Raw genomic sequence first — 12,715 nt, forward strand, 5'->3', positions numbered from 1 at the left:
AGGGGTTGGACTAGACACAAGGCAGCTAGGTGTAGGGCTTCTTGGCAGCACCAGGGGGCAGCACCTGCTAACTTGTTTCCCCAGGAACCAGGCCCCAGAAAAGCTGTTTGTGCAGCCTGGACACTCCCAGGCCTCGCAGGCGCCTGTCCCTCAACACACAGTGAACTGCACTCTCAAGGTCCAAGCTGGGGACCTGCTGGGGCGCCGCTGTGCAGGGCCTATTGTCTTTGCACGGCCTGCTGTGGATTCAGCCCTGGCCTTGCCAGCACTTCTGCAACTTTGCCCTTTCACTCTTCCCTGTAACTGTCAACAGACAGGATTACCACCAATTTGGGGATTTGTTCCTCTGGCTAAGCCTTCTCATTTCAGAAACATCCCAGAGATAGTCTGTAGGTTGTTAAATCAAGTCCTTTTATTCTGATACCACAGAATTACCTTGTCACAATACAGGGGGAGGGACACTGAAGTACCATGAGTTCTCACAGAGCACAAGAGGACGGCACACATTTCACAAGGTCATGTGGAGGACTCGGGTCATTGCACTTACAACTGTAAACTTATTTGTTTGACTTTGTACAGCACTCTTCCCCCCTCAAATAAAGAAGGAGAGAAGGAAAGAAAGGGAAAGAGGAAAGAAAGGGAAGGAGTGAGGGGAAAGCAAAAACAAGACATGGAAGCTGGCAGAGAAAGGCGCTGGGCAGCCCCCACTCTCCAGGGCACTGCACTTGGAGAGAGGAGCTGATTTGATTCCAGAGGCTGAATGAGGCAGACGCGCACACATATCCGCTCACACGCTTGATCACGTGCATACACACACACTATCTCACAACTTCCACGGCTCTCCATGCCACCCCAGTGCACATGGCAGCAGGACTGCTGGTCCCCGGGGAGACAGAGATGACATCTCTGAGGAGTTTCAGTTGATCAGGCCTGTTACTCTGACCCTGTCGGAATCCATGATGATTAGTATTTACAAAATGGGGGAGGGGACACAAGGGCAGGCAGGCGCCAGCCGGCCAGGGCCATGCTGCCATGGCAAAGGCTTTGAACCTTCCCCCCCACACACACACACAGGCTCCAGAAGACAGGCCATAGTTGCTGCCATTGCTGCCCTCTCATCATGGTCCCTGAGACCACACTTTCTTCCCAAGGACTAAGCAGATGGTGAGGAAGGGATGGTGTCTCTGTGAAATGAGTGTATTGGGCGGGCCCTGAAGTGGGCAGAGGAGGCAATGCCCTTGCTTACGACACTGGGGAGGCAGGTATGAAGAAGGCCTGGACTGCATTACAGAGATCCATTATCCATTTGGAGATATGTCTTATGTTCCTTTTCCCAAGGTACCAAATGCTGGTCCCTTAGCCTCTGGCTGCAGTGCCCCCAGAGCCACAGCTGCATCCACACAGGGCTAGGACACCTATGGCCCAGAGGCCTGCTCTAGCCACCTTCACCAGGGGTGATGGGTACAGATGTATCCTGTGGGTACACTGGGGGGCGTGGAGGATGGCAGATGTCAGAAATGTCAAACTCAGAGGGCTTGGCCAGAAAGGAAATTTGCTAAAAGTCAGTATTTTAGAATAGGTCTGACGGAGGCTGACCTGCTGTTATCTCCCCGTCTCCGTTTTCCCTGCTCCTGGTCCTATCCCCCGGCTTTTCGTTGGAAGGATTACTGCCTTGGGCCCCCATAGATCCAGCCACTAGGCACATCCCTACATAAACCTGGCTCTGGGTGGTCAGATGTGATGGATGGTGGCCTCCCTCAGCCCTTGCTCAGACAGCCTCACATGGCCCAAGTCTGATCTTAGATGAGGCAGGTGTTCTATGGGATGGGCGAGGCCCAAATCCTGGAGGACCAGGGTCTCAGGCCGAACACAAAGGTTGACAGCCTCCTGTCCCATCCACAGCTGCCAGAGGTGTGCCAGGATCCCTCTCTGAAGGGCCATGTAGACCTTATAGGAAAGCATGAGAAATGTGGACCCTGAGAAATGCAAACCAGAGCAGTCTGGAGGAAAGCCAGGCCGAGGGGTTGGTAGCCACTGCCTGCCGCACTCCTGGCTCCGTCGTAGAGAAGCTGATGAGCAGCGGGATACTTGGGCTTCAGAGACGAGGGTGGGCATGCAATGCCCTTGCTTATGACACTGGGGAGGCAGGTATGGAGAAGGCCTGGACTGCATTACAGAGACTCCTTATCCAGAGGCAGAGACGGTCACAAAGGACTTTCTCTAAGTTTTGCTATTGAGAAGCTTCCCAAGAAACTCAGCTTGAAGCCACTGTCTATGTGAACACCTGCGTTGGTCCAAGATGACATTGTCAACTGTCCTCACCACAAGTGCCAGACGTCTAGCTCTTCCTGAGCACCCTTTGACCCCCAGAACCCATCTCTTGGCTCACAGACCTTTGAGCTTCTTCCCAGCCACAGAGGAGAGGCATGGAACAGGTGGAGTCAGGAACTGGGGTCCCTAGGACACAGCAAGGCCCTGCCTTTCGTCTGCCTCTGGCCACGGACGCAGCCCAGCTCTGCCCTTGAGCAGGGCGCCACTGGGAAGGGGGTGGCCAGATGCCTCTGGCTCAGGGCTGGGGGAGGACGGGGAGCGACTTACAGATGGAAACCTTCAGAATGTGACAGCAAATCTTCCAAATGTGCATGCATACACACCCTGTCCAGGCTCCACCCGAGTGTCTACTCCAGAGACTCCCTGTCACCTGCCGACTTGGTCAGAGAAAACTGCAGGGCACGTCGGGCCTCGCACTGTCTGGCCCGCAGCCTGGCATGCTCTGGCAACAATTCTGGCAGGTCCTCACTAGCTCGTGCAGGATTCAGCTAGAAGCACTCCTGAAGGAGAGGTTCTGAGGCAAAAAGAACTCCAAGCAAGAGGGTAGAGCATTTAAAATGGATGAAATCGTGCAAAGAGGCTGCGAGCTGTGCATGCTCTCCACTGCAAGCCAGGTGGTGACTCACCTGGCAGCAGTGAGTCCTGCCACAGGTCAAACATGCCACAGACTAAGAACTTCACACACACGGTGGGAGCGCGGTGGGCAGCGGTAGGGGGTTTGATATGAGCATATCTATCCAGTTTCTCAATTGCATGTCTGCAATTAACTCTTATACATAACATGGAATTTATTAAATATTAACAGTTGTCTTTGAGGGTTTATATTTCATTGCATAGAACGTTAGAGATGAGACTTGTGGCTGAGCCCGAGATAAAAGGAAGTCCCAAAGGGAAGGGCCTTGGGGAGGAATGCCACCCAGTCCACCAGGTGGATGGATGGTGTCACACTCCCCAACACAGGGCTCTGGGCCCTTCCCTTGGCTGGCAGAAGCCCTGGCCCCTCTGCTCTGAGCGCGCCCACTGGTGATGGCTTAAGAAGGACTGGAATTGCACAGTAAACAGAGGTGGGCTGAGGGGCCTCCCTAGACCTCGCCCTGGGGTTGTGCTCTTGGTGGCCTACTGCCCACTATTGCTTCTGAGTCAACATTCTCTCTGTGCGGAGCAGGGACAGAGCAGAGAGGAAACCAAACCATCAGTCACAAGGGGGTGGTGGAGGGGAAAGGCAAGAAGGTGAGCAAACAGAGAAGAGAGGAGAGAAGGAGAAACAAAAGTGTTTATGAGGTATACACGTAAACCAAACTGAAATGATTAAGGCTGTTCTTAAAATCAAAAGAAATCCCCAGGTATACGAACGAGGAGCCGGCTGGTTGAGACAATGGCGGTGCCGCTGGGATGCTCACGATGGCTGGGGGATGGCTTTGAGATGGTGGCAGGCATGCTAGCACGCTGCCACCCATGGGCTGGGAGAAGCCTCAGCCAGCGCCCACGCTGCTTTTCGGTGCTATGGCCTCTTATTTCAGCAATGAGACAGTGTTAGGTCCTAATGTTTGTAAAGTTCTCCCAACCCCACACTAGCCACATGGAAGTCTGCTCCGATGTCGCCCAGAGGGCAGGGTGAGGGAGGCAGGGCCCTGTGGCCCCAGAGGGATCCGGGCCAGCTGGAATGTGAAGGAAACGGAGCCCGGAGCCATCAGCCTCCAATCAAAGCCTCTCTCCAAGGCTGTGGAAAAACTTCTGGCATTGCGGAGGGAGGGCAGCATCCGTCAAAAACAGGCAGCGTGCACCCCAACTCTGTGTATAACGCATAGGCAGCCTGGCTGGCCAGGCTGCAGAAGGCGGCTGTGGGAAGAGCAGCAAGACTGCACGGTGGCAGGGTTTCCAGAGAGGGCTCCTCCCTCCCAACCACGGCAAAGCCTTGAAGGTGGCGCCCTGAGGAGAGCAGGGTCTCTGGAAAGACAATCAAAGGTCCCCTGGGCCAGTGGTCCCACTTGTCCAGCAGATGCTTCACCCAGGCAGCTACTGTGAGAAAACATCCCGCCTCAACTGAGGCCGCCTGCCACGTCCCACTTGGTGAGTCTGTGGGCCAGGGGTTCGCCAGATTGTAGATGCTTGGAGGAGACAAGGAGGCAGGAGGGAAGGAAAGAAGGAAAGAAAGAAGGATTTTGTCAAGAACTGGACAGGTGCTTCCCACCCCCACTCCTCTCAGTTGTCTGTCGTGTGCGATGGCCGCCTCCTCACCTGCCACATCCCACCCACTGAGGCTTGGGGAGGTGGGTGCTTGGGCAGCTTTGAGGTCACAAAGAGAAGGACAGGAAGAAGGAAGAATTAGGTGGGCCATAGAGAAGAGACGTTAATATAACACAAGTTGCTTTTTGTTTTGCTTAAGGGGATTCCGTCTTTAAAATGGCAAGCCTCTCCCAGCCCACGTGTGAAATTGCCGTAAAAGACACTCACAGAAGCATTGCTTACTTGGCCCAATCGTAAGCCAAATGCCAGAACTAGAGGGAGATTCCTTCAAGGAGATTCCTTCAACTACAAGGTTAGTGGTCTAGTGGCACACTCATGTCGTATGGCAGAACCCAGAACAAAGCCATGCACGTGGTTCCTTTCCTTCCCCAATGATGGAGCCCGGCCCTAAACCGTAGTTCAGGTACTGCCATGAACCTGGCCATGGGCTGCCCCTCCCCTCAGCACAACTTCTGATTGACAGCTGTTCCAGGGCAACTCCGAGGAAACATCCGGCTGAGCAGGAAAGCGGCAGGGAGCCTGCTGTCATGGGGTGAAGGCAGGAAGAACACTGGGGGTGCTGCACTGTGGCTACTGAAATTAGAATAAGTTCCAGGCTCTTTACTTTGGCCTACAAAGCCCACCCCTCGGCTCCCGCCCCCTCAGACTTCACCCCTGACTCCTTCCGGCTGTGCTGCGCGCTCACCTGGGCACATCCCACAGCAGCCTCTTCTCCTCCCTCAAGCCTTACCTCACACTGGCCACTTCTCTAGAGCAGACCCCTCTGCTCCACAGCCCTGCTTCATGGGCTTCATAGCACTTAAACCTTCAGAAATTACCTTCTGAATCTAATTTTTATTTTTTAACTTATTCTCTGTCCCCCTCAATAGACTGTCAGCTTTGGAGGGCAGGGACTTGGTTTCATTACCTGCTGTATCTATCCCCAGCACCTGGAACAGGACCTAGCCCCTAGCGTAGGGCTTGACAAACCATTTGTGGAATAAATGAGTAAGTGCATGGAAGACTGGTCCCCAGTCTTCCAGTGTCCCCAGTGTTCCTCCAGAGACTGGCAGCCTTTTTGACACTACCCCCAGCTCCTTTTCACCAGCGGGCCTGGCTGCAGGGCTCCCTTCTGATTTGCTTGCCGGCCACTTGGCCTTGCCACACACATGCCTACCCACCACAAGAAGCACCCAAACCTCTGTACTCTTAACCTGAGAAGAGGCAAAGGAGGGAGGAGGAGGGCCCCAAGGCTATGGGATGTTAGGAGTTGGTCCCTGGCTGTGCACAGAGCAGCACCACAGCAAGGCCACCGTCTCCACCATCCCTGATGATATACCTCCTCCTCCTCGCACAGAGGTGGGGCCACGCCCGAGAAGACTCCAGAAGGCGGCGCTGCATCCTGCCTTGGTGACCGCAGCCTAGACAGAGCCAGGGCTACCAACCTGAGGCCCTTCCACTCTCTCCCTGGGCTGAGCTGGTCTGGGGCGGAGATTTCCTCTCCCGGTGACCACCTTTTGCTCTCTGTCCCTTTCCTGTCTGCCTCTCTACTCATTCTGCTCTTCCTTTTTGAGGGTCACGAGCTCAGCTTGTGAAGCCAACTGTGTCTTGACTTCAGGCCCAGGAGTCTGCCTTCCAGGTAGCTGCTGGGCCCGTCACAGCTGATGGAAGGCCCCCAGGCCCTTCATAGTTCACTAGTGGGAACTGGGTAGGTCTGCTCGGCCAGGCCTTGGCCCTTCACGCTCTCCTCTGCCCCAGCCCGCCCTGGTCCTGACACTCACTGTTATACGCAGAGTCCAGAGCTGTGCCCAGGCCTCTGACTCCAGAGATTTTTCCACAGCAACGATATCGTCTCCTTTCATCTCTTTAGGAGCCTGTGGGGGCATTTACAGATGAGGGTTGGGGGAGCTGCATGCCAGGCCCCCACCCCAACCTAATGCCGACTCATAGCTGTGAGAGCCCTGTGGGGGCCAGGGGTGGTAGAGAAGCACAAGGGGATGGGGGCCCTGGCTTCCCTTGCTGGGGACCTCTCCTGAGTTGGCCCCATGTGCCCCGGGTCCCTCCTTTTCCTTCTCCCACACTCATAGGAGACGACATTGCAGCTTTGGCCACATCACATGCCACTGAAGACCAGACTCCTCCCAGAGGACCCCTCAGGACTTAGAGGCCCCCACGTGAGAGCCTCAGGCCTTTCCTGGGGGAGGCTGGGCACAGGTAGCTCATACTCACCCTACAGGGCATGGTCACCAGAATGAGGAGAATTTTTTGCCAAAAGCAGAGACGGCTGTGACATAGAAAAAGGAGAGAGACATTAGGAAACTGAGCCGGACTCCCTCCTAGTCAGGGGCATTGGGCACAGTGGAGCCAAGCTCAGCCCGAGGGGCCGGCTTCACCCCGAGACCCACCGGGCTGGCCTGGGCCTGGTGACTGAGCCTGGAGTCATTCCCCAGCCCCCATCTCTGCCACGGCCGCCCACCGCCGACCTGGCTGTGGGCAATGCTTACCTTCCGTCAGCTTGCCGGCCTGCTCTGCTGCCCCCCCAGGGAGGATCTTGGAGAGAACACTCTCCCCCTCGGCACCTGGCTGGCCAGCAGGAGCCCCTGGGGTCCCTCCGGGCCTAGCTCCAGCCTTCACACCTGGGGGAAAGAAACCACCATCATGAGCCAAGCTTGCCTGGCTCTTCAGGCTCTGAGTAGGAGAGTAGCCACGAGGGACTCTGAACACAGGGACCCCATGAGGGGGGAAAGCTAAGGAGGAGGATAGAGGAATAAAGAGAAGAAGATAAGAACAGGGATAAAAGGGGTGGGAAGAAGCAGAAAAAAAAGGAAGTTGAAGAAGGTAAAGGAGGAAAAGGCAGAGGAGGATGAAAAGTCAGAAGAGCGAAGGGGAAGGAGGGTGAGAGGAAGAAGTTACGGTCCTGGCCCGGTGCTTCCAGTTTCCCTGCCCAGAGCTGTCTGGGCCCTGCGGCCCCAGGGCTGGTGACTCCATTGCTCATTCGAACCCCAGGCTCATTTGCTGCTGGGGAGAGTTACAGGCCACTGGGCACCTTCTCAAGGAACAGTGAGGGCGTGCAGTGTTGGGGAGCTCAGGGCTGGGTGGGTGTAGGGAGAGGGCAGCCCGTGTTCTGTGGGTCATAGCCAAGGGCCCCCAAGGGTAGGCTCACCTGCCGGTCCAGGTCCTGCTGGTGGCTGGGCCTGAGGAGGCCTCCCCTGCTGGGGTGCTTTGGCTGCCCCCTTAGAGCCGTTTGTCTGCTCTGCCCGTGGCTGCAACACAGAACCATAGCTGAGACACCACGTGGGACTCTGCCCACGCCCAGCCTGGGACCAAGGGGATGTCCAAGCTGCAGCCACAGCACCCGCCCTGGCTAGCATCCCTGCATGGGAGCCCCACTTACCGGTCCAGCTGGCTGGGGGCCTGTGGCTGTTGCGGGGCCTGGCTGAGGCTTCCCTGCTGGCTGGCTGGCAGCAGGGGCCGGGCCCCGTGCAGTTGGCTGGCCCTGCTGCTGCAGCCGAGCCTGCGACGGCGTCTGCTGGGGGTGCTGTAGCCCGTGACCTGGCTGCTGCTGCTGCTGCTGCTGCTGCTGCTGCTGTGTCTGCGGCTGGCGCGATGATGGTGCTGAGGGTGTCTGCCTGGATGGTGGCGGCTGTGACTGCTGCGGCCCTGGTGGTGCCTGCCGGCCCTGTGGCTGTGGCTGCGGCTGGGGTTCTGGCTTTGGCTGCAGTGCAGCGGACCCCGAATGGGCCTGCCGGGAGCCCTTCTTGCTGTCAGAGGCATGATGGTATGCTGATGGGACACGGGATGGCTGTGAGTATTCAGCGGGGCTGGGGTACCCAGGCTGACCCTTCTTCTGCATGGCCGGGGCCGGGCTGGGCTGAGGGTGAGGCCGGGCCTCATGGCGACCCAGGTCCCGAACATGTGGTTTGGCAGCACGCCGGCCCGGCTCCTCGCCAGCATGGCGGCCTGAGTGCCGCCCGTGGTCGCTGTGGTGCCGGTGTTCCTTGGCTGAGGTGTGTCGGCCTGGGCCACCCTCATCATGTGGCCACAGGCCTTCTTCGGGGGGCTCATTGTAGTCGTGGTAGCTGTGCCTGGCAGGGCCTCGCTTCTGGGAGGAGGAGGAGACTGCGTGGCCCCCATGGTGCCTGAATCGGTCAGAGCGGGCATCCCGGGGCTTATCAAACCAGTCTGTCTCCTCCTGGCCCAGGTGATATGCTTCAGAGACCAAAAACAGAACACCATCAACCCCTGGCTTGGCCGCAGGGGGAGGCCCAGCGGAAGCCATGCAAGGAAACCAGAGTGGGTGCCACAGCCACAAGCACGACGCTGGGCCCCAGCCCACCCTCCCACAACCAGGGCCAGGGCGTGGGTGGAGAGGCAAGAAGGGCAGCCTGTGGCAGGGCCCAATGAGCCATCTCGGGGCTCAGGGCCCCATGGGCGGGTAGGCCCCCCAGGTGCTGGGTGTCTGCACAAATCACCCCCAGCTGCCATTACCTTCGCTGTCGGAAACTACGCAGTGGGAGTCGTCCAGGATGTAGCCCTCCTCACGCTTGTATGTGTGGGCCCGCGGTCCATCCTTGACGTGCTCCTGGACGTCAGGCATGGAGTGGCTGGAGCAGAACTGTGGGCAGGTGTCCCCCGGAGGGAGGGTGCCCCCGGCGGGGCGGGGCCGTCCCAAGGGGCTGACAGGGCTCTCTTCTTCAGAGGCCTGGCTCCGCATGGGGGGTCGGGCCCGACCATGGGCCATGCTCAGGGATGAGGGCTTGGGGCCCACTTTTTGAAGCCGCTCCACAGTCTCCCGTTCCCGCTCATACCCCTTGCCCCGGCCACCGAAGTCATGGCTGGACAGCTTCTCCCCACTGTATGCAGATGCCACCCGGGACCGGCTGCTTCCACTGTACATGCGGTCGTCCTCCTCCACCTGGTCCCGGCTGGACACCCCGTAGTATCTCTGTTGCTCATACACGTTCTTCTTGAGCCCGTAGGTGATTTCGTCCTGGAACTTCCTGCCCCGAGAGGCCAGGCCGCTGCTGACCGCAGGGGAGGGGTAGGAGGCCAGGTCCGATTCCACATCCTTGGCTTCTTCAATAGGCGAGAACTTGGAGATCTTTTGCTCCATGCCCTGCTTCCGGTGCTTGCTGCGCTTTGAGGAGATGGCAGCTGGGGCTAGGCTCTTGGAAGGATGCTTGGGGCCCATGGGGCCGGGACCGTACTTCTCAGCTCGAGCCCCGTGGCGGTAGTCGCTGTCACTGTAGTAGTGGGCGCTGGCTGGTCGGCTGTCACTCTCCACGCTCCGGTGATGGCTGCTCTTCCCACGGGGGTCATAAGAGTCCTCCTCGGATTCTTCCTCCCCTCGGGTGTAGCAGCAGGGCAGTGCAGGCCCCTCCAGGACACCTGCTTCTCCGGGCTCTTTCCCAGGACGCCCACTGCCGCTTGGCCCCAGGGGCTCCAGTCGCTGGCTATCAGGGGCAGTGGAGGTGCTGTCCTTTGTCAGCTCACTGATGTCATCGATCATCACATAATTCCGAGGGACATTCTGCTCCAGGCTGGTGTAGTGTGAGTCAGAGGGATAGGTGGGGGCCGGGCTCAGACTCATGCTGCCGCGGTCACTGGCCCGAGGCAGCTCAGGGGCCTTGCCTTGCTCATAGCTGCTGCTTACCGCTGGGCCACTGTAGCTCGTTTCAGATGGGGCTGAAGACATGGCCACCACAGGGCTGGCGATCACCTCATAGTTGGTGGGCACCTTCTGCTCCAAGTCAGCTAGTGATGTCTGGCGTGGCTTCTGGTGGGGGGCGCGGCTATCGGCCGGGACTGGGAAAAGGGTGCTCTGTGTGGTTGGCATGGGTGTTTGGGCTGCATAATGGCCTGTGGGACGGAAAGCCTGCTGGCTTGCCAAGCCAGGCTCCGCTGGATAACTGGTGCCAGGAGGAAAGGCAGGTGCTGGGTACGTGCTGGGGCCAGGGTAGGTGGGTGCTTGGTGGGTTAGGAATCCATTTGGAGTTGGCCCACCGCTGCCTGCAGTGTACTGTGGGGCCGGAGGTGGGAACCGGGGCTGCTGGAAGGCAGTGGGGCCGGAGTTGGTGGTGGGAGCGGCCGTGACAGGGAAGTCTGCATATGGGCCTGCAGGAGTGGCACAGCCCTGGAGCCGCAGCTGGTTGAGTTCACTGTCCGATAGGTAGTCACGATGTTCGCCGAGACCACGCAAGGGTGGGTAGTCACGGCCACCCCGGTCTTTGGCCAAAGACTCTTTGCGCTGTGTGATACCCAGCTCCAGGTACTTGAGCTTGGCGTCGATCTCCTTCTCCTCTTCATCCAGCTCTGCCTGCTTCTTGCGCAGCTTGGTGGATTCGTGCTCCACCAGCCGCAGGTCCCGGTCCAGCTCCCGGAGCAGACTGGCCTTGGTGGCAGGGACAGCGGTGGGCCCCGCCAGCCCACGCTGCAGCAGGCTGGCTGCATACAGCTGTGGGGGGGGCTGGCCAGCCAGGGGCAGATGAGCCTCCTCTGGAGGGGGGCTGGGCAGTGTCCGCTTCACCTTGCGGACCAGGCCGTTGGGTGGCAGCGCCGACACCTGAGACAGAGGGAAGGGCGGGGCACTGAGACCCAAGGTGTGGGTGGCTTGGCAGGGCGCAGGGTGGAAGAGCCCTGGCTTGGGCTGGGGCAGGGGCTGGGCTCCAGACTGTTGGTGCCCTGATTCACCAGGCAGCCTCAAGGTCTGCCATGCCCACCCGCTGGCCTTGGAGATCACCAGTGGCCTGTGATCATTTTACGGGCCTTCTCCTTCCCATTGCTCTGGGCAGCAAGAGGGCAGGGAAGGAGCAGATGCTCCTCAGCTGGTCTCTACTACTGGCCTGGCTCTGAGAACCCTCGTACATGTCCAATGGGCTTGCGACTTCTACCTCCCACTGAGTGTACTGAGATGAGGTGAGTACAGGTGTGGCTCTGGGTTTGGGTCCTAGCAGCTGGTGGGGGCCTAGGGCCATGCAGGGCCGTGGACTGGAGTGGAGTTGGTCCTGGGTCCACCAGGCTCCCTAGGGATAAGGAAGGGGCACATGCTGACCGTATGACAGTTGCTGCAGGCTCTGGGTCTTTTTCTGCCTCCTGACCTATTCCTCTCTAAAGTGACATGCAACTCAGCCACCTGCCCACTCTCCCCCTCCAGCTGCCCTGCACCACCGCCTGCCACACCCTCCGGGCTCCGCGCTCGGCCAGGCCCCCAGCTCCCTCCACAGCCCTGTCAGCCCATCACTCTCGGGGCTGCCAGTGCTCCGTTAGGTCCTCTGCGGCCCTGTCTCCTGCTGCATGGCTCCTGGTCAAGGCTCCCTAACGTGGCCCTCCTCACCCAGGCCAATGCTTCCACTGCCAGCAGGTTTGCTCTGGATCCTCCCTTGGTCTCTAGCTTGTAGCTTTCCCAGAATGCCCCAGGCTTCTGGGCTTTTATGGACCAACCAAATCCCCCAAATATACTGGGGACTGACATCGAGCTTCTGACATTTTACCTTGCCAAGAAACTACATAAAAGCCTCCCACCTACTCTCACCATATGTCATAAAGGAAATGATAGTGTACCCCAAAACCTCAGAATGAAGGGTAGGCCTTTAATGGAATAAATTTCACTTTTTGAATTCCTGACTCTGTTGTCCATCTCCTGTTTTCGTGGCTACACACCATGAGTGCCCATCATGGCGTGGCCCCACACGGCCAGCCCATGGGATCTCTGTGTCCACCCTAGCCTGGAGCCAGACCACCTGCCCCTCTCTGACCGGCCCTCACTGCCAGCCCAGACTCCTGAGCCCACCCTACCCCCTCTGGCCTGCATACCCCAGGGCTTTCCACTCCCCAGGCACATCACCTCCACAACCCCACCACGAGGCCCAGTCCCTCTCCTCTTGCATCATGCCCAGGGAACGGACAAATATGTCTCATGATGCTTCCAGCTCTTACCCCCTCCCCAGGGCCACTGTGCAGTCTCTCCCTTCAGCCCATATGCCCACACTCTGTCCAGGAAGCTTTCTAAGATACCCATCTTGTCCTGTCTCACCTGCCTAAAACCTCCAGAGGCTCCAAGGTTCCTTCAGAAAAGGCCCACCCTCTTCAGCCTGGCACTCAAAGCCCTGGGCGTTAGGCCCTCGCCACCCCCATCTTCCCCTCTATGGCAGCCCATGGC

At 58.5% G+C, this 12,715-nt stretch overlaps 1 protein-coding gene across 2 annotated transcripts in view; it reads right to left on the reverse strand.

Annotated features, from left to right (window-relative positions):
- Nucleotides 1-390: 390 nt before the first annotated feature.
- Nucleotides 391-12,715, reverse strand: part of BSN (bassoon presynaptic cytomatrix protein) — a 78,831-nt gene continuing 66,506 nt past the window's right edge. The window contains exons 6-12 of one of the 2 annotated variants that reach the window (XR_004425425.1): nt 9,046-11,119; nt 7,952-8,766; nt 7,721-7,820; nt 7,062-7,193; nt 6,787-6,841; nt 6,339-6,431; nt 391-4,439 (exon numbers count right to left, since the gene is read on the reverse strand). Coding sequence is in view for 1 of the 2 variants with exons in the window: in XM_033131707.1 (XP_032987598.1) it covers nt 6,801-6,841; nt 7,062-7,193; nt 7,721-7,820; nt 7,952-8,766; nt 9,046-11,119 (3,162 nt within the window). In the remaining variant the exon portion in view is untranslated. The remainder of the gene's footprint in view (nt 4,440-6,338; nt 6,432-6,786; nt 6,842-7,061; nt 7,194-7,720; nt 7,821-7,951; nt 8,767-9,045; nt 11,120-12,715) is intronic. The other variant, XM_033131707.1, reaches the window with a different exon arrangement.

Source organism: Rhinolophus ferrumequinum, chromosome 17 (genome assembly GCF_004115265.2).
Source record: "Rhinolophus ferrumequinum isolate MPI-CBG mRhiFer1 chromosome 17, mRhiFer1_v1.p, whole genome shotgun sequence".
NCBI classification, from domain to species: Eukaryota; Metazoa; Chordata; class Mammalia; order Chiroptera; family Rhinolophidae; genus Rhinolophus; species Rhinolophus ferrumequinum.